Genomic DNA, 17,248 nt, shown 5'->3' with positions numbered 1-17,248 from the left:
CCGGGTTTCCGGCGGTGGCAGAAGAGGATGCTGCGCAGGCGAGGTCGGACCCAGAGGTCCTACAGTGCTCGGTGCCCGTTCAGTGCCCTCCCTGCTACCCAGCGGCTGTTGGGGGAGACAGGCCCGAGGAAACGTCTCCAACCTCGCTGTTCGCTAGATGAAAGCTATTAATTAGGAAGCAGCTCTCTGGCCATTAATAGCCTTCCATCCCCCTTCCCTCAGGAGTCTCCTGCCCAGCGTCTCAGGGCCCTGGGCGCTCGCCCTGCTGTGCTTTTCCCTCCCAAAGGCTGCGGTGACAGCGACGAGGGTCATGGCAGCAAACGGGCACGTGGAGCCAGGTGAGGACGTGGCTGCCGGCTCCTCCTGCACGAGTTCAAGCAGGATTTGGAGCAGAGGCTTGTGACTCGTTCTGGACTACGCTAGGGTTTTGGACATGCCTAAAGCCAGCCCTACAGGGCATGCCCCATCCGTGCCACAAGCAGTGACGGGGTGAACCTCAAGTGGAAAAGTGCTTCCCTGCTCAAGCCTTCCAGGTGGGATCAGCCCTGCCCTCCAGCACAGCAGAGCCACCTGTTCGCTCCCCTCTGCCCCACAGCCCCAGCTCCCTGATGCTGCCCACGGGTCATTCACATGACAGGCTGCTGGTATTTATGTGGTGGGGTAACCCAACCCTACGCTGTTCGATGCTGCTTGTGCCCGACTTCAGCAATGCACACCCCGACTTCAGAGCTGAAACCAGGACAGATACAACTCCCTCCCTGTCTTCTCCAGCTTTGATGTTTGGCAGAGCTGCAGAAGAGAGGTGTGTACTCGGCCATGGGCTGGTGCTCTGGGGTGAGATGCTGTTGGTTCAGGGCCGTCAGCTGCACACGGTCTTTCAAAGCGCCCGAGTACTTTCCAATTTTCTTATGATTTCCCACTTGGGCTAATAAAAGGTATCATTTTGGAACCAAGAGTTCCAGTTTTTTGTAGGTCTTCAAGTGCTTTCCTTGCATTCATAGTCTCCTACAAAACTCAGTGTGTCTTTGGCACCACTTCTCTGCTGTGTTATCTCCCAAAGGGGCATACATGTCTCCCAGCTGTGTAGGGGGTGAGGAGGCATGTCGGAGTGTGGTGTCAGGTCTGGCGACTGGCTTGGGAAGAGCACAAGGGACTGAGCTACGGCGGAAGGGGAACTGGATGGTAATAGTGGGTTTGCAGGATACTCACTACATTCTAGTAAACTGGGGCTCAGAGCAGCCTATGTTATATCCTGTGGCCTCATCCACTTCTGCCTCCTTTCCTTTACATTGACCGCTCCTCCACCGTCTTCCTGTGCAATGGAAAGCACCAAACTCTTCATGAACTTCAGAAGCTGTGGGAAATACTGGGCCCGCAGGGCCAGTCATGGGCAGCTGAATCAGCCAGGCAGTGTGGGACGGGTGGCAGATTGTGATAGGAGGTATGGGTGCTTTGTGGGAGAGGAAACTTGCCCCCTGTTTGCACAGTGGCACTTGACAGTGCAAAACTCCTGCTCTATGCAAGTGCTGCAACTTGGCTGCTGTTCATTTCCTGTGATTAGGGTTTCTGGTGTGAAATAGATGGGGTGAGATTTAGAGAGCAAATTAAGAGCCTGTTGCAAACTATTCAGCCACCTTCTCTCAGGTGCAAAGGTCCAAACCTTTGTGCATCAGGCTGCTGCTTGGATTCACACCGTCTTCCCTTTCCTTAGGCCTTCCATCTCTTCATTCATCCATTAGGAAGCAGCTGTGCCTGAAGCCATCTAGTTTGACTTGCTCTTTTCTTTGTTCCAGTTATAGTGAAAGGGCAAAGTCCACGGTCTTTATGAGACTTGGGCCAGAAAGGAAGGAATTCTCCTAGCCTGGCAATCGGTTTGATGCTGAGTAGAAGAGCAAAATCCCCTGAAGTCTTGAGGACTTGGAATGGGTGATATCAGGTTAATAATTATTGCTGAAGGACAAATACCTGCTTGCTCTCTTTCTTCCTGCTTCACAGCAGTGCCTGGCCAATAATTTGCCCATTCCCTTTCACCTGTCACTTGGTGCCTCTCTCATCTGCAGCGTGACTGAGAGCATTGCTGTGTACATCTGGGAGGGCCTCCACCCTGCAGGTGCCCGCCATAAAGTCAAAGTGCAGGAAACGGACTACAACGCTGTTGAGTACAAAAGAAAAGGGACAGCTCCCCGCTGCAACAGACCATGATGCACATGCATGAAGCATGATCAAAACCTGGCATTTTCAGGTGATAAAATGAAGCTTTATGCCCAAGCTCAAGTCTCATGGGCCATATCTGCTCCCTCCTGCCTGTGTCCAGCCCTTGTATCTAGCTTTGGGCTGAGCCCTGCCCACAGCAGCTGCTGACCCTTTGCTGTGTGAAGGGGTAAGGTGGGGGACGGAGAAAAAGTGGTGACAATGCTTTTTGCAGTCAACAGGTTTTATTACCCCACAGCTTCTGGTCTCTCCCCGTGACTGCTCCCCAGGATGGAGTACACACAGCATCCTCCCCCAGGCAGGGCTGTACCTGGTGAGCGAGGGATACTTCCTTAGAGCGAAGCATCAGGATTGCTGCTGCCCGGGGAGCAGGGCTCAGGCAGGCAGCCAGTAGGTGTTAGCACACTGGTACTAAGCTCCAGCAGTGAAGAACAGGGACGCTGGCTGGTGTAGAGCACCACCTTGTGTTTAGCCACGTGGAGTCGGTTGTGCTGACTGAGAAAGGAGCTCCTTTCAACCGCAAGAGGCATCATAGCGGACACACAGGTTGGGCTAGCAAAGAAGAGCCTGTGCATTGATCTGGCCTGCAGCACAGCAGCCAGCAACCTTGGCTGAGACCGGGGGACATCGCCTGCTCCTGCCTCCAAGGCATGCGCTGCACCTCTGTGAGGGGGTGGGGATTCTCTAGGTATTACACACTCATGGGTGCAAACCTAGTCTCAGCTACCTGCCTTGGTGCCTCTAGCTTTATGTAGAACCAGACTGGCCTGAGCTGGAGTGAATGCCCGGGGTGGGGGGATGCAGGCCAATGCAACACAAGTACAATCCAGGGCTCAGGCGGCAGCAGGGCTTGTCCGGAGAGCTCTGGAAGGGTTTTCTGGTGTATACCATCTACTCCATTTGCCTACTTGAATCCTCTGCTTCTTGGTGTGACCCTTTACAGTTGTTAATAGCCCAAAAGAAGGGGTAACTGAAGGGTGGAGGGAGGAACTGTACTATTCTGTTTGCAGTAAGAGATCCTGGCCCATAAAATCCTTCTTCCCTGCTTCACTGTCACCCTTGTTCAAAGTCTGTCTCCCCCCTTGGCTTCCACTGGCTACAGACAAACAGCAGGGTTAGGTTAGTGCCAGCACTGCTTGTTGTGCAGATGGCATCACCGCTGAATTGCTGGAGTTATCCTCCGTCCTCTGTACTGGTCTCCAGAGCCCCCCACGTCCCAGTCAGAGCAGCACAGAGGATGGGAGGAGAGGATGGGGCATAGTGGGGGATAAGAACAGCAGAGGCACCTGGGGTTTGACCTGGCCCTGAGCGACAGGTATCTTTGTGTTAAGGTAGCTTGTCCCACTTAGCTTTAGTTGTGCCTGCTTGACTGGTGAATTATAGTATTATTTAAACTTTTCTTTTATATTTACCCTTATTTAACCATTGTTCCCATCTAGTTATCTCACATAAATCAAATACAGTGTCCATGGACCTCACAGGGTACTCAGTTTTATGGTTATGTGTGGGAAATGTGATAATGATTGCTAAAAATTTAAGGCGTCCCCCTTTTTATTCTGGCATGCCATCAAGGTTGGCAATGTTGGTTGGATTTATGGTATATTAAAACTACACAGGTGTATACCCACAGGTGAAGAAGAGATGTTATAGCAACTGGCCTGAGTGAAGCTGGATTGGGAGCAGCTGTCATGGACAATATGAACATTAAAGTCTTAGCTAATAAACTAAGCTATGCTACGGCTGAAATGCAAAGCACTGGGAAACCATGAACAAGTTCATTGTCATGCCTGGGAATTGGGGAACAGGTAGTAGGAGACATCCTGCCAGTACTTCAACAAATTGAAAAAAAAACACCAAATTATAGTTGCAGCAATTGATAAATTAATTTGGTACAATGTTGTACCAATTCGTACAGCGAATTGTAGCTCATGTGGTTACTGTTAGTGCCAATTTTTGTATTACCATATATCCACTGGTATCCGTGGGTCTTGAAGTGAGTAAAGGGGTTGTGATGTATCCCTGTGACCATCATCAATGGGCATTTAAGCAACAGAGTAAATGGAGGACCATTAATAACAAGGGATGTCTAACTCATAACAATCTGGAGTATGTGTGAGGACCAGAATCTTCAAGCACGAGATGAATGCCTGTACGAGCAACACAAAGTTCAACACTGCACCTTTGATTTAGTCAGTAAAAATTATTCTGTTGCTGTATATACTGGAAAGGGATGTATTTGTGTATGTACTCATTGCCCATAAGCTTTAATTAACCAAAGAAATTCTGTACCTAATGATGTTTTCTATTAATCAATGGTTTTGTAATGTCTCGTCGCCATGGTGCGTACCATTTGCTAGCGGGGCACAAAGATGCCATGGAATCCATAGGACATGGGCACGGGGACCTCTGCACGGCCCAGCTCGCTGAAGGTCTCGGCATCCAGGACGAGCAGGAAGTTGCTTTGATTCTGCAGAACCAAAAAGCAAAGGGAACAGCAGTTCTGGGCTCCCTCCCCAGCCCCGGGGTGCATCCAGCCATAGCCGAACCCCCCAGGACACACGGTCAGGAGGGAGGGACACCTATATGCCCTCAGGGAAGCTTTGCCTCTGGGTACAGAGCTGTTAAGTGGCCTCTTGCTGGCTGCGAGGGGCTGCAAAGCCCTCAACCATACAGGGCCTGGCAAGCAGATGAGCCTGGGGATGTAGTATCAGCTGTGTCCAGGACACAGCACTGAATCCATCCCACAAGTGTGAAAACCCACACAACTGGCATTTCTGTCTCCAGCATTTCCAGCAACAGAACAAATTACCTGCAAGGGAGAGAGCACTACAGACAGGATGACCCCGCTGTCTTCTGCTGTGGCCCCCGGCACTGGCACAAACACAGGCTCTGACGGGTAGAAGCCTTCCTCTTGCCAAACCTAGGCAGCAAAGGAGGACAAGATGGAGAGCTGCATTAATACCCAAGGCAGGATCAGGCCGTGCTGCGATCTCCAGAGATACGGAGATCCTGTGTGCCTGGAAGTGTTCAACATGCCCCAAGCCTCCATGCACAGCCTGGCCTAGCTGTGAATGACACCAGCCTCTGTGATTTAAGACTATGCTTCAGGAAAGCCCCATTCTCTACGTGCTGGCAGGCAATGGAAGAGATAGGAGGAGGTCTGAGGCATAAATCCAGAAAAGCAGCAGAAGCTTTCCAGACTCAACTGTTTTATGCCACCGACAAGGGTGAGGCCAGAGCAAATCCAGGATGGATCCAGGAAAAATGGGCTGTGGGGTGCACCAGCAGTGAAGAGCTCACTGCACCTGTGTCCGACAGCTGAGACCAGAGGTCTTGGTAGTGACCTGGCAGCAAAGGCAGGGTGCAACTGCACCACTGCACCCTCCCACATCCATTCCTGGCCTGAGGATCTGTCATCATCAGCCCAGACTGCTAGTCGTCCAGGGAAAGCAGGGGACAATATAAACTGCCTAGGCCTGTGCCTTACATAGGATACAATATCTCTGGCTCTGTTTGCTGTCCTGAGCATCAACAGCCTGACTTGAAGTGTGCTAGCAGCATTAGCGCTCCACCACGGGGTCCATTGGATTTGTACTGAGCAATATATGAGCATTTCCCCTACCTTCATCAGTCAAGAGCATCATGCTCTGACCCCCATAAATGCAGGCCCTTCCTCTTCCCATTCCCCTTCCCTGCTATGTGCAGAGACCCAGAGCAAGACCCCTCCTTATATGAGGGTGCTCCAGTGCAGGTGGAGGATGCCCAGTCCTGAAAAGGAATGGAGACCAATTATCCCCCTCCATTACAGAAATTCCAACCTATTCTCTGTGCTAGTTGGAGGGGGGGAGGCACAGGCACAACAGGATAGCAGCAGCGAGGTGACAGGGAGGTCACTCCGTGGAGACAGCAGCTGGGTCCGAAAGAGGCAGCTACATCATCTCACCTTCATTTCCTTGGTCTCTGTGTCAATCTTGATCAGTGAAGCTCCTACCAGGTGACGAAAGCCACAGCCGTAGAAGAAGCGGTACTTCCTGCCATTGCACTGGGCATAGTTAATGTGGGGGAACTCCAAGCCCCCGGCTTCCTCCAGACCTTCAGGGTGGAGGTCTTCGTGGGTGCACCAGACCTAGGGCAAGCAGAGAGGAACGCTGATGCCTATCTAGTTCCAGGAACACCTGACACAGCCAGGCCGGAAAGGTGACAGGCTTGTGGGGGCTGCTGTGGCTTTGTCTCCTCCTGGCTTTCTTGTCCACCCACAAGCACATCGCCCTGAGAACATCAAAAGGGCCCTCATGCTTTCACTTCCCAGGGAAAGACCTCCCCCAAGCCCTAAGAGCAGCAGCATGTGCTTGTGCACTGCCAGCTGAAAGGAGCCGAAAACATTTGACAAACGGAAGGTGTTGCTTGGTCCTCTACTCTCTCTGGGAGGGAGTGCAGTGGCTGGCACGGCAGCCACAGCACCATGAAAAGGCAATGAAGGGAAGGCAGCCAATAGTAGTGCTGTAGCCAGGAGAAGGCAGGGACTTGACTTCCACCTGCACTGGAGCAGCAAGTCCCAGCACATGCGGGCCCCACTTTGCAGTGTCTAGGAGATCCCTCCCAGGGCAGATGAGGCTGCACCATTTCCTTAAATGCAGCTGCTTGTGGCTTTGACACCTACCTTCCCATCTGCTTCCTTCACAGTGCTCGCTGACGTGTAGGACAGGGGGCTGAGGTTCTGCCCCACAGGTGTGTCTGAGCTCACGGTCAGAGGGAGGACGAAGCGGCGAGGGAATGCTTTGGGCACCGCATTATAGACCTGGAAGGAAGAGAGGCAATTAGGTGTGGGGGAGGGCAAGAGAGGAATACAGATGGTTAAACTAGGTCCCCTTGATGGGATCAGCACCGGTGAAGGGGCCTAACCCCTGCCCCACAGCCTGCCCCCAAGCACCAGTGACAGATGGGGACTGAGGCCTTTAGCAATAGCTCTTCTTCGCCCCTTGTGCGATCAGTGCTGAGATGGGAGCTAGAAACCCCATCCCAGGTATTGCCCAAGGCACGGGTTTTCAACCTGTGGTCCACGGACCCCCAGGTGGCTGTAAAGATGGCGACCCCCGCCCTAAGGGGAAGCACTGCCGGTGCTGCTGCTGTTGGATGTGGGTGTGGATGTGCGTGTGTGTGAGAGACAGAGAGCACATACCAGTTAGGATGGAATCTCCATTGGGAAAACTGGCAGTGCCTTGAGGCACTTATGGAAAGCTTTTTTGGAACGATAAGAACTGCACATGTTTTTAGAGAAATGTCAGTTCTACAAAACTCACGGGAGGCCACCAGCAGAAGTCTAGTGGGGTATGGGGATACATCTACTCGCTCGGTCTGTGCCCTGACTTTCTCTCTTCACAGCACATGTATAATACATACGAAGGCATGAGGGTCTATTTTGAGAAGCTGGGGGAATCCATGGGTGAATGATTAACTGCATATGCAGGGAACTGTATCTGGTGGCTTTCATCAAGAAACTTCACTCTGGGTTCCTTGAGTAAAAGCAAAACAACTTTCAAAACATTCAAATCCCTTGACAACTTTTTTGTCTGAAAATGAGTTGCCACTAGACAGATGTGAAAAGCGAATCCAGAAATACTTGCTGGTGCTCAAATCTCAGTTTTGCAGATTTGCAGTTTTTGCGTTCCTGAAGTGGGCAGTGAGAATGAGAATAACCCCTTTGTAGCAGATAGCAACTCTAGGTCCTAACAGCTAAAGAAGAAGAGGAATGACTTGAGTTACCCTGTGACAATGGACTGAAACTTGAATTCAACCAGGAACCTCCTGCCCAATTCTGGTTGAAGATAAAAAAGGAGTACTCTGATCCGACGGATAAAACCATTAACTCCTTGATGTCGTTCACTACCACGTACTTATGCAAAAGTGGATTTTCAGTCTTAGTATCGATAAAAGGAAACACAAACACAAATGGGATGTTTCAGGAGATCTAAGACTGAAACTGTCATCTACCCTACCAAACTTTCACATCCTTTTTCCCTGTTTCCAAGAAACAAGCTCAACCATCTCATTAGAACTGATACTGAAATGGTGAGTTCACAAAACTGTGTTATTGTTATCATTGATATTATTATTATTTTAACACAACTGGTTATCAGTAATTACCTATTTATGTTTGCTATACACACAATAGATTTTTAAAGGGGTCTGTGCCTACAGTCAATTTTTTTTTTAGGGGGCCACAAATGAAAAAAGGTTGAAAGACCACTGGCCCAAGGCCTTCCCCGGGGAATGGGCTGCAGGTGCATGTTTGTACGTCTCAGGTAAAGGCAGATGCCCTTGAGTGTTTTCACAGCCTGCCCCCATAGCCCTCTGCTAACTGGGCTCAGCATAGGCCCAAGAGGAGCAAGAGCTTTAGCTCTTGTAGGAGATGGGATTTGTAGGAGATGGGAAAGCCCAGCACCAAACACCCAGAGGAGGTGGGTACCAGGCTGGACACCTATCAGCTTGTCAGCTGTGCCAAACCCAGAGGGCCCCCAATAATGAGGAAATGTGTCCACAAGGGCACAGAGGTGCCACTGAACAGGTTAAACCAAGGAGATAAGCTTCAGATAAACAGGCCTTTAAAACATCACAACTTCTGCTGGTGAGGTATGCGTGTAATCAAAGATAGATCTCCTAAGCAAAGACATGTGAACCACTGCATTTGTTAATATGTGCTCTAGAAATGACTCGCCACCTTCCCCGCTTCATAGCTTCACAGGGGAAGGCACAGTCACAGAATCATAGGACATGAGGGCTGGAAGGGACCTCAGAAGGTCACATCTAGACCAACCCCCTGCTTAAAGCAGGATGGGCCCCAACTACATCATCCCAAGGTTTTATCTAGCCAGGCCTTACAAAACTCCAAGGATAGACAGTCCACAGCCTCTCTGGGTAACCCATTCCAGTGCTTTACTACCCTCCTCGTGAGAAAGTTTTTCCTAATATCTAACCTAAACTTCCCTTGCTGCAACTTGAGCCCATTGCTCCTTGTCCTGTTCTCTGCCACACTGGGAACAGTCCAGCTCCATCCTCTTTTGAACCCCCTGCAGGGAATTGGAGGCTGCTATTAAATCCCCGCTCCGTCTTCTCCTCTCCAGTCTAAATAAGCCAGTTCCCTCAGCCTCTCCTCAGAAGTCATGTGCTCCAGCCCCTGAACCATTTTTGTTGCCCTTGAGTGGACTCTCTAATTTGTCCACATCCTTTCTGTAATGGGGGCCCAAAACTGGGCACAGGACTCCAGATGTGACCCCCTCAGTGCTGAATAGAGGGGAATAATCACTGCCCTCGATCTGCTGGCAATGCTCCTACCCATGCAGCCCAGGATGTCATTACCCTTCCAGGTCATTGATGAAAATATTGATCAAAATGAGCCCCAGGACCAACCCCGAGGGAACTGCACTTGCTACCAGCTGCCAACTAGACAGAGTCATTGACTACTATCCTCTGAGCCCAATGATCTATCCCATTTTCTAGCCAGTTTACAGCTGAGTCACTGAACCTGTACTTCCTTAGCTTGCTTGTGAGAACGTTGTAGGAGATCGTATCAAAAGCCTTGCTAAACTCAAGATATACCACATTCACTGGTCTTCCTCCAGCCACAGAGCCAGTCATCTCATCAGAGACGGCAATCAGGTCAGTCAGACATGACTTGCCCTTGGTGAATCCATACTGGCTGTTCCTAATCACCTTCTCCTCCAAGTGCTTAGAAATGGATTCCTTGAGGAATGTCCGTAAGTACCCTGAGTGAAAACTCATAGGCTTCACATAAACCATGTCTGGGAGCAGCGCAGGGTATTTTTCTAACAGCCTGTACAAATATTTGTGGAAGGGCAGTACATCAAGAAGTTCTGGAATAAAATTAACTACAATTCTAGCCTTCTCATTAAGAAAAAAAGCCTAAATTCAAGGAGAGGAAAACAACACAGGACTCATGTAACAACATGCTCTTCTGCTGAGACGGGAGACACATTAGTGAAATCATACTTGAATGGTCTCTGCGGAGCAGGGTTGTGATGAAGCGTCGGTTATCTAATGTGCGAGTGGAACCAATACCCACACATTGCTTCTTGAAATACATGCAAGTCCCCCATCCCTCCACCTTTCTTTTTTTCCCCTACCACAGACTTTGTATAGTAAGGTCTTTAATAGTATTTTAAATAGTATATTTCCACACACAGAACTCACAGCCTTTCCCCTAACACCAGGTGGGGGAAATTGGAGTATGCATTATATGCGTATAAATATGGTGAGAACAGGCTCTGCCAGTGATGCTCAAAGGGTCTGCTGGCTGGATCCACTGCCACCGCTCCTTCCCCACCAAATTCCCAGACCAGTGGAGAGTCCCCTCAGCTGCATGACATGGTCCCACATCCTGGATTGGGCTGGCACTTGTGGCTGGTCTCTGCCCTAGACCCAGTGCCTGTACACACACAGGTTTAAGTGAAGCACACAACCTGTTGACATGACTCTAACTAGCTAAAACCAAAGTAAAACAAAGCCCCTTTCTCCCCCTTCCCTAAACAGGCTAAGGTTCTGAAAACGGCATTAAGAGTTATGGGGGTGGAATGAATTTGCATTCATTTGATAATATGGATGTGTGGAAACCAAGCGGATCCCTCTTCCCTGCCTTATAAAGCTGACGCTCTAAGCCAGGGTCCTCAAGCTCATCTGCACCCCATGCTTGACACCCCTGCTCTAGGCAGCACAACCGAATTTGGTATGAACCAATACAGTCTACAGTGATGAGGGCTGTGTTGCATGTAATAGTGCCTCCAATTCCCCACAGGGCACCAGCAGGATATTTTCTCCTGTGGGTCAGTTTGGCAGAGCAAGGTGCCCAGCTACAACTGGCATGGGCTGGGCCCATGCTGCAGGTGCCTCCCTGCATGCCAAGGGAAGGCAGCGTGTCTGAGCTCAGCACAGTGCCTTCCCACAGAGTGCAGCAGGTGCAGTATGCTACAGCACAGCACGTAGCAATAGGAGCTGGTCAGGACCAGTCCAGCATAGCTCCGTGTTGCCCTCTACAGCATGGCAGGGCACTGCTGGGCAGAGAAGAGCCAGGCTGCACAGGGCTGCAACTACCTTCTCCATTCCTCCTACTGCCCTTTCTGGCCCACTCTCATCCCCTCCACTTCCACTTTCATACAAGTCGTGTCTTAAGTTCTTGCTTTGCACATAAGAGTCACCCACACCCCCACGAGGCTAACACCAGGGAATACAAAGCCACTCTGCAGCTCCACCAGCCCAGGGCCAGCCAGTCTCTGCAGCCTTACCTGGTCCAGGCCCTCCCCAGCTTTGCGCAGGTTTTGGAGCTGGTAGATAGCCAAGGAGTCTCCATTGTCCTGACAGCAGATGTCTAGCACCACACAGCCCTGGTCTTCAAAGGCATTGATTTGGTGGAAAGTAAGAATAGGCTTGCTGTAAAACTGACCTGCAAGCAGCTGCAGGGAGACCAGAGAAAGGTTTGCATCTCAGCCCCTCTCACCTTCCCCACTCTTTCTGCTGGTTAAAGCCCCTTTGGGATGGCAGTTTACAGCTCCCTTGATCAGCAGCAGTGCAAGACCAACTGGGTCTTGGCATATCACAGTAAGCATCCCCTTGCACCTTGTTCCATCTCCAGGGCACTGTGTCCATGCTGTAGATCCACTCCCACCAGTGGCAGGAGAATCCATGTCTCTGACCAAAGAAGGGGCAGCAGTGGCTGGCACTCAGGCCCTTCTTGGGGTCCTACACTTGCCATCTAGCACCACCGAGTGAAGCTCTGGGCTTCTCAGTCCTTGAGCAATTGTGTAGTTCCAGAACAGGCTCTCACAAGCCCCTAACTGGCTTCCCCTTGGTTTCCTGGGGCATGGCAGAGATTCCCTCTCCAGGAAGTCTAAGCCACTGGCTTTAAGCCCCAAGTGCAGCAGCTTCTGCTGTGACCCACTCCACCCAGGACCCTGCAATGTGAAGAGAAGGAGCTGCAGGCCTACCTGCCCCGTGTGCTTATTCACCACGTGGAAGCGCGTGTTGCAGTGCGGCTCCCAGCGGAGTCCTTCAGAAATGGGCTTCCTCCGGAGCTTGGCGGTGATGATATGCCACAGGTCCATCTTGAGGGGCTGCTCGATGAAGATCACATAGTTCTCACTCATCCCTGAGGGGGTAGAACAGGGGAAAGACTCAGCACATGTTGCTCCCAAAGGCAAGCAGCAGGGAAACAGGGAGTCAGTCTGCTTTGCCCTGTGACAGCACATGTCAATCCATGAGCTGCATTGAGTCCACCTGGAGGACATGGGAGACCCTCACCGAAGCTGTGATAATAGGAAGGCTTCCTCCTCTCTGCCGGGGCAATGGAGCACAGCACTTCCGCACCCTGCAGAGTATCCCCACAGGCCAACCGCTGTGCAGGGACCCGGATAATGTTGTACTTGGAGCCTGCGGAGAAGAAAGAGTGCACATTAGTCCCGAGACACAGGCCAGGCATTAGCCACAGCCGTGCTCACCTCCTGGATGGATTAGAGATGACTGGAGAATGCATGAGCTGGGGTATTTTTTCAAGCTAGAGAGGGGATTTGTTAGCTTCAGTCCCCATGGCAACAAATCTGAATACTGGACTTAGATAGTCCAGCCAGACACCCTGAAATCCCGTCAGCTGCTTCTGCTAAATCCCCAAATAACCAGCTGCTAAAGCTTTGCCTGGCATTCCCCAGCACAGTGGCCTTGGGCAGGCTCTCACGCCTTCTGCCAAAGAGGTGCTCACCCCTTTCCTTCACTGACTGGGCAGCATGCAAGCCTGCCTTAGATCTGTGCTAAGGTCTCCCAAGCCTGTCCCTGTGGCCCAGGGTGCAGGCTAGCCTACATCCTAACCTGGCACTGGCACCACGTGGGTGCATTTCTTAGCAGGAGCTCCAGCTTTAGCATCCGATCCTCCCCTGAAACACACTGAAGATACAGAGCAGATCCTTGTTTCGCAGTGGCTGTATCAAAGGGAAAAATGGCAGCTTGCGTCCCAAGGAAAGTTCACAATAGTTTATCCCAGAATTTAGTCATCCCCAAGGGGGTGGACAAGGCTCATGTGAGTAACTACAGAGGCGATGGGAGCAGAGCCCAGGCCAGGCAGGAGCTGGATGCACATTCCTGAAGCATGGACCATGCATCAAGAATAAAAGAGCAGTGAGGTCAGGACTGAGCCTGGCAGCCCAGGGCACTCCAGGAGTAACGAAATCAGGTTGAGCAGCCCCTTGCGTGGGGCTTGGGCATTGCAATCTGGCCTAGCCAGGAGTAAGCAGCAAGGAGCAGGGAAGGGAAAAGGGCACTCTTTATTCCAGACCACTCCCAGGAAGGCCTCCATTCAAATCAGTGGAAAACCCTCTCACTGATGTGAAGGGCTTTGAATTAGCTCCAGCCTCAGACTCTTTCTAGCAACCTCTGCTTCCTACACTGAGGAGGAACCAGCCCATGGACCTGTGGCACACAGCCAGTACCCACTGGAACAGGCCACCGCACCTGCTGCCAGCCAGCCCCAAGGCACAGGGCATGGCAGTGGTTAGGATCAGGACCACTGTGGCAAACTGATGTCCAGGGATGGCTGCCATAACTCAGAGCCCAGCCTACTCTGCCCACATTGTGCCCTGCAGCACCATTAATCACTTCAGAGGTGCCCTAGGAGAGGCGCCAAGCAGCCGGTCCGACTTTCCTGCAGGGCCTGCCTTACCATGCTGCCCGTAGGAGTTGCCCATGTTGTATGTTGTCCCGTCAGGCTCATAGTGTGGATGAGCCGTCGCTCCATTCACTGCCACAAATCTGCTCCAGTCCACCTGCAAGTGCAAAAGGGCATCAGTGTGGGCATGGCTGACTACTAGCCACAGCACATTTGCCAGAGGTGCCAGGCAAGTGACACCTTCTAGGTGCTTGCCACAAAATGCCTTCAAAGGACACACTATGACCTGAATGAATCAGGGTTCTTGCTTCCCCAAAATTTGTTTCACATCCTGCCAGCTGTATCATTAGGCCAGAAAAGGTATAACCGCTTCATCTCACGTCTTTCCCGGACTACACGATTTAAGACTAAAACCACCGATAAGCATCTCACTGAGCGATGACATTTGAAAACAGAAATCAATCCCCTGCCCCGCCCACCTCCTCACCCCCCGCCCTACCCCCTTCAACACTTGGGCTAGAGATGAACCCTGGCAGACCTACAAGAGTTTCACTGTGGCTTTAACAGGAGAGGCAAACACTCTCACACAGCATGACGTAGGGTATTGTACAGCCCACGCAAGTGAGCATGACTCTGCACACAACAACTTGCAAGACAGAGCCTTTTCCCTCTGGTTTATGCCTGTCTGTGGTGCTGGCTAGCCATGGGCACCTGTCCTTAAAGTCTGCAAGTACATTAGGCAACTGCAAAGAGGTGCAGGTCCTTGAAGCAGCTCAGGGCTTGGAGCACATGGAAGATTGAGGGGATGCAGGGAAAGGCCAGGATCCTGTAGGAGTGCTTCCATGCATCCCCCTGGCACTCCCCAAGAGCCTGTGTTGGCTCTTTGTACCCTAGAGGTGGCGGACAGGAGCAGAGGAGTGAGTTGGGACAGGGCCAGCTGGACCCTGGCTGAGAAAACCGCTCCAAGAAGTCTGACCCTGCTAGCGGGAGCAACTGGGCCTCCCAGCGCAGCAGCTGCCTTTGTGATCAAGTGGCTCTTCCAAAGCACATGGACAACAGAGGCATCACTGACTCTGCTGGGTGACCAAGAGCTGTCACTGCTGCCCTGGCCATTTTGGCACCTGTCACCAGAGGCCTTTTCTGCTGGGGCATGGAGCATCCCTCAATTCTTGCTAGTGCACTTGTGAACTCAAAGACCCACTTATCTGGTGAGGCCCAAGCTGGGCACAAACCCCACAACCCCCCTGCCCATCACCTTCTCCTTCGTTTCAAGGGTTTCCGGATCTACTCGGTGCATGAAGTTTGTCTCCGTGCTGACGTAGTAGTCCCCCTTGTACATCACATAGTTTACGCTGCAGTTGTCTGTGGACTCTGCAATAAAATCCCCATGCTGCAGGCAGCTGCATTAAGCCCAGGTCCCAGCATGGTCAATGAGACAGATTTACACAAACAACCCCATTCACAATGACACAACCACCTCCCTGGATGGAGTCACAGCAGTGGCACCCACAGACCTGCCTCCAGGCCAAAGAACAACACAGATCTCTCTTATGCTGGGGCAGGCATTAACAACCCATTATGCAGCCTCGCTGCAGGTCCTTGCAAGGGAAAGGAAATGCATATTGCAGGTGGTATCACACAGAGCTGAGGGAAAGGGGATTTTGGAGTGGGCTGCAGTAGCTCTTCTTATAAAGCCAGACCACCTCCCAGATGCCACCATGCAACCAAAACCAGGAGCACAGCACTCAGACTGCATGTGGTATCTGAGGCCAGATCACCAGTGGGCAAGCAGGCCCCATATCACTTGCTGCTTTCTGTTAGGATACAATGGCCATTAGCCTAGTGACCTACAAACCAAGCAGGGCAAGGTGCTCTCAGGGCAGGGCTGTATCTGACCACTCAAGGTTGTTGACTGACAATGCATGGGGATCTTCAGGAGAGGGCATTTCTACTCAGAACCCTGCCACGAAGCAAATCAGACATGGTGCAGCCCCCCACTGATGCACAGAGGGACCTGTGCAGAGCCCCCTCCAAGGCTGCCTAAGCCTTTGGAAGCCAGGCCCAAGGAGCCAGTAGCTTTGTTAGCCAGGAACTACAATTTTATTTTGGATGAAGACAACCCCAAGCAAAGTGCACTGCTCCCAGCAGAGCGCGACCACAGGCTCAGCCTTGTGGAGAGGGGCGGTCTTCTAAGAAAAGCATCTGCTCAGAACTGAACCACCCAGCTTCACAGAGCTCCCACTGCAGTATCCCCAGAAACACAGCTCCCAGATGGACACCTGCTGCCTCGAGGGACACGGCATCTGTCTGGTTCACCCCTTACCTGGCAGCTCAAACCGGGCCATGAAGCGCCCGAAGATGCTCTTGCATGGATCTGGCATGGCCAAGGTGCCGAACTCAGAGACCACGATCCGGTTGTGCTGGCTGTTCACCCTGTAAGAATCGCTCTGCAGGAATTTGCTCCTGTAGGTCACACTGCCCTCTGCTACTCGGAACTGGTGCATAAGGGCCATGCCATCAAACCAGTGGTTATACCTGGCAGCAGGGAAGAAGGGCAGGATCAGAGAGAGAAGAACAGCGGTCAGTGTTATGCCACCTCCCCTGAGCCCTGTGTGTGCACTAGTCATGTTCGGCTCAGGAGGAGGGCAGAACATATGTCAACTCAATGGAGCAGCTCACACCCATTCATGGGCCCACATATTTGCAGGCTTAGGGTCCCCAGCCTCTCTAGACCACCTGCTCCAATATGTCACCACCCTCATGGTGAAGAAAAACTAGAATGACTGATCCACAGGAAAACCACAGGCGTGGCTTTTATTTTAACTTTAGCACGACTGTTTTGTGTTCTTTAAAAGAAAGCACACCATTGCACATGGAGCGGGTAAGCAATAAGGGGCCCCTTGGGAATCGGAGCTGGGGGGCAGCAAAGGCACCAGTCACAGGGCTCAAGTGCCTATATACTAATGCTAGGAGCATGGGGAACAAGCAGGATGAACTAGCGCTCCTGCTTGCAGAAAACACCTACGACTTAGTAGGGCTAGCAGAAACCTGGTGGGATTCTTCCCACAACTGGGCGGTACATATTGAGGGTTATAGGCTGTACAGAAAGAACAGGGTGGGGAAGAAAGGGGGAGGGGTTGCGCTCTATGTCGATGAGCAATACACATCGACCCTCGTCAAGACGGAATCAAAGGAGGAGAAAGTAGAAGGATTGTGGGTTAGGTTACATGGGGGGCAAGGAGAAAGGGATTTGGTGGTAGGGGTCTGCTACAGACCCCCACACCAAGGGGAAGAATTAGACTCGGGGCTCCTGAGGCAGCTCTCGGAGACCATAAAAACTAAAGAGACGCAGACGGCAGGGGACCTAAACTACCC

The 17,248-nt window shown here is 51.7% G+C and overlaps 1 protein-coding gene across 5 annotated transcripts in view; it reads right to left on the bottom strand.

The window, feature by feature from the left end:
- Window positions 1-4,158: 4,158 nt before the first annotated feature.
- The window catches only part of BCO2 (beta-carotene oxygenase 2), a 29,899-nt gene continuing 16,809 nt past the window's right edge, over window positions 4,159-17,248 (bottom strand). For 4 of the 5 annotated variants that reach the window (XM_025207651.1, XM_014521313.2, XM_025207650.1 and 1 more), the window contains 10 exons: window positions 16,197-16,408; window positions 15,129-15,244; window positions 13,928-14,030; window positions 12,520-12,648; window positions 12,207-12,367; window positions 11,508-11,675; window positions 6,872-7,009; window positions 6,155-6,337; window positions 5,021-5,131; window positions 4,159-4,678 (listed from right to left, as the gene is read on the bottom strand). In XM_025207651.1, coding sequence (XP_025063436.1) covers window positions 4,565-4,678; window positions 5,021-5,131; window positions 6,155-6,337; window positions 6,872-7,009; window positions 11,508-11,675; window positions 12,207-12,367; window positions 12,520-12,648; window positions 13,928-14,030; window positions 15,129-15,244; window positions 16,197-16,386 — 1,413 coding nt within the window. In that variant the 5' untranslated portion in view covers window positions 16,387-16,408 and the 3' untranslated portion in view covers window positions 4,159-4,564. The remainder of the gene's footprint in view (window positions 4,679-5,020; window positions 5,132-6,154; window positions 6,338-6,871; window positions 7,010-11,507; window positions 11,676-12,206; window positions 12,368-12,519; window positions 12,649-13,927; window positions 14,031-15,128; window positions 15,245-16,196; window positions 16,409-17,248) is intronic. The other variant, XM_025207649.1, reaches the window with a different exon arrangement.

Source organism: Alligator sinensis, unplaced genomic scaffold, assembly GCF_000455745.1.
Source record: "Alligator sinensis unplaced genomic scaffold, ASM45574v1 scaffold1241_1, whole genome shotgun sequence".
In the NCBI taxonomy this organism is placed as follows: domain Eukaryota; kingdom Metazoa; phylum Chordata; order Crocodylia; family Alligatoridae; genus Alligator; species Alligator sinensis.
Note: the sequence above shows the minus strand (reverse complement) of the source record. Positions and strands in the feature narration are given on the sequence as shown.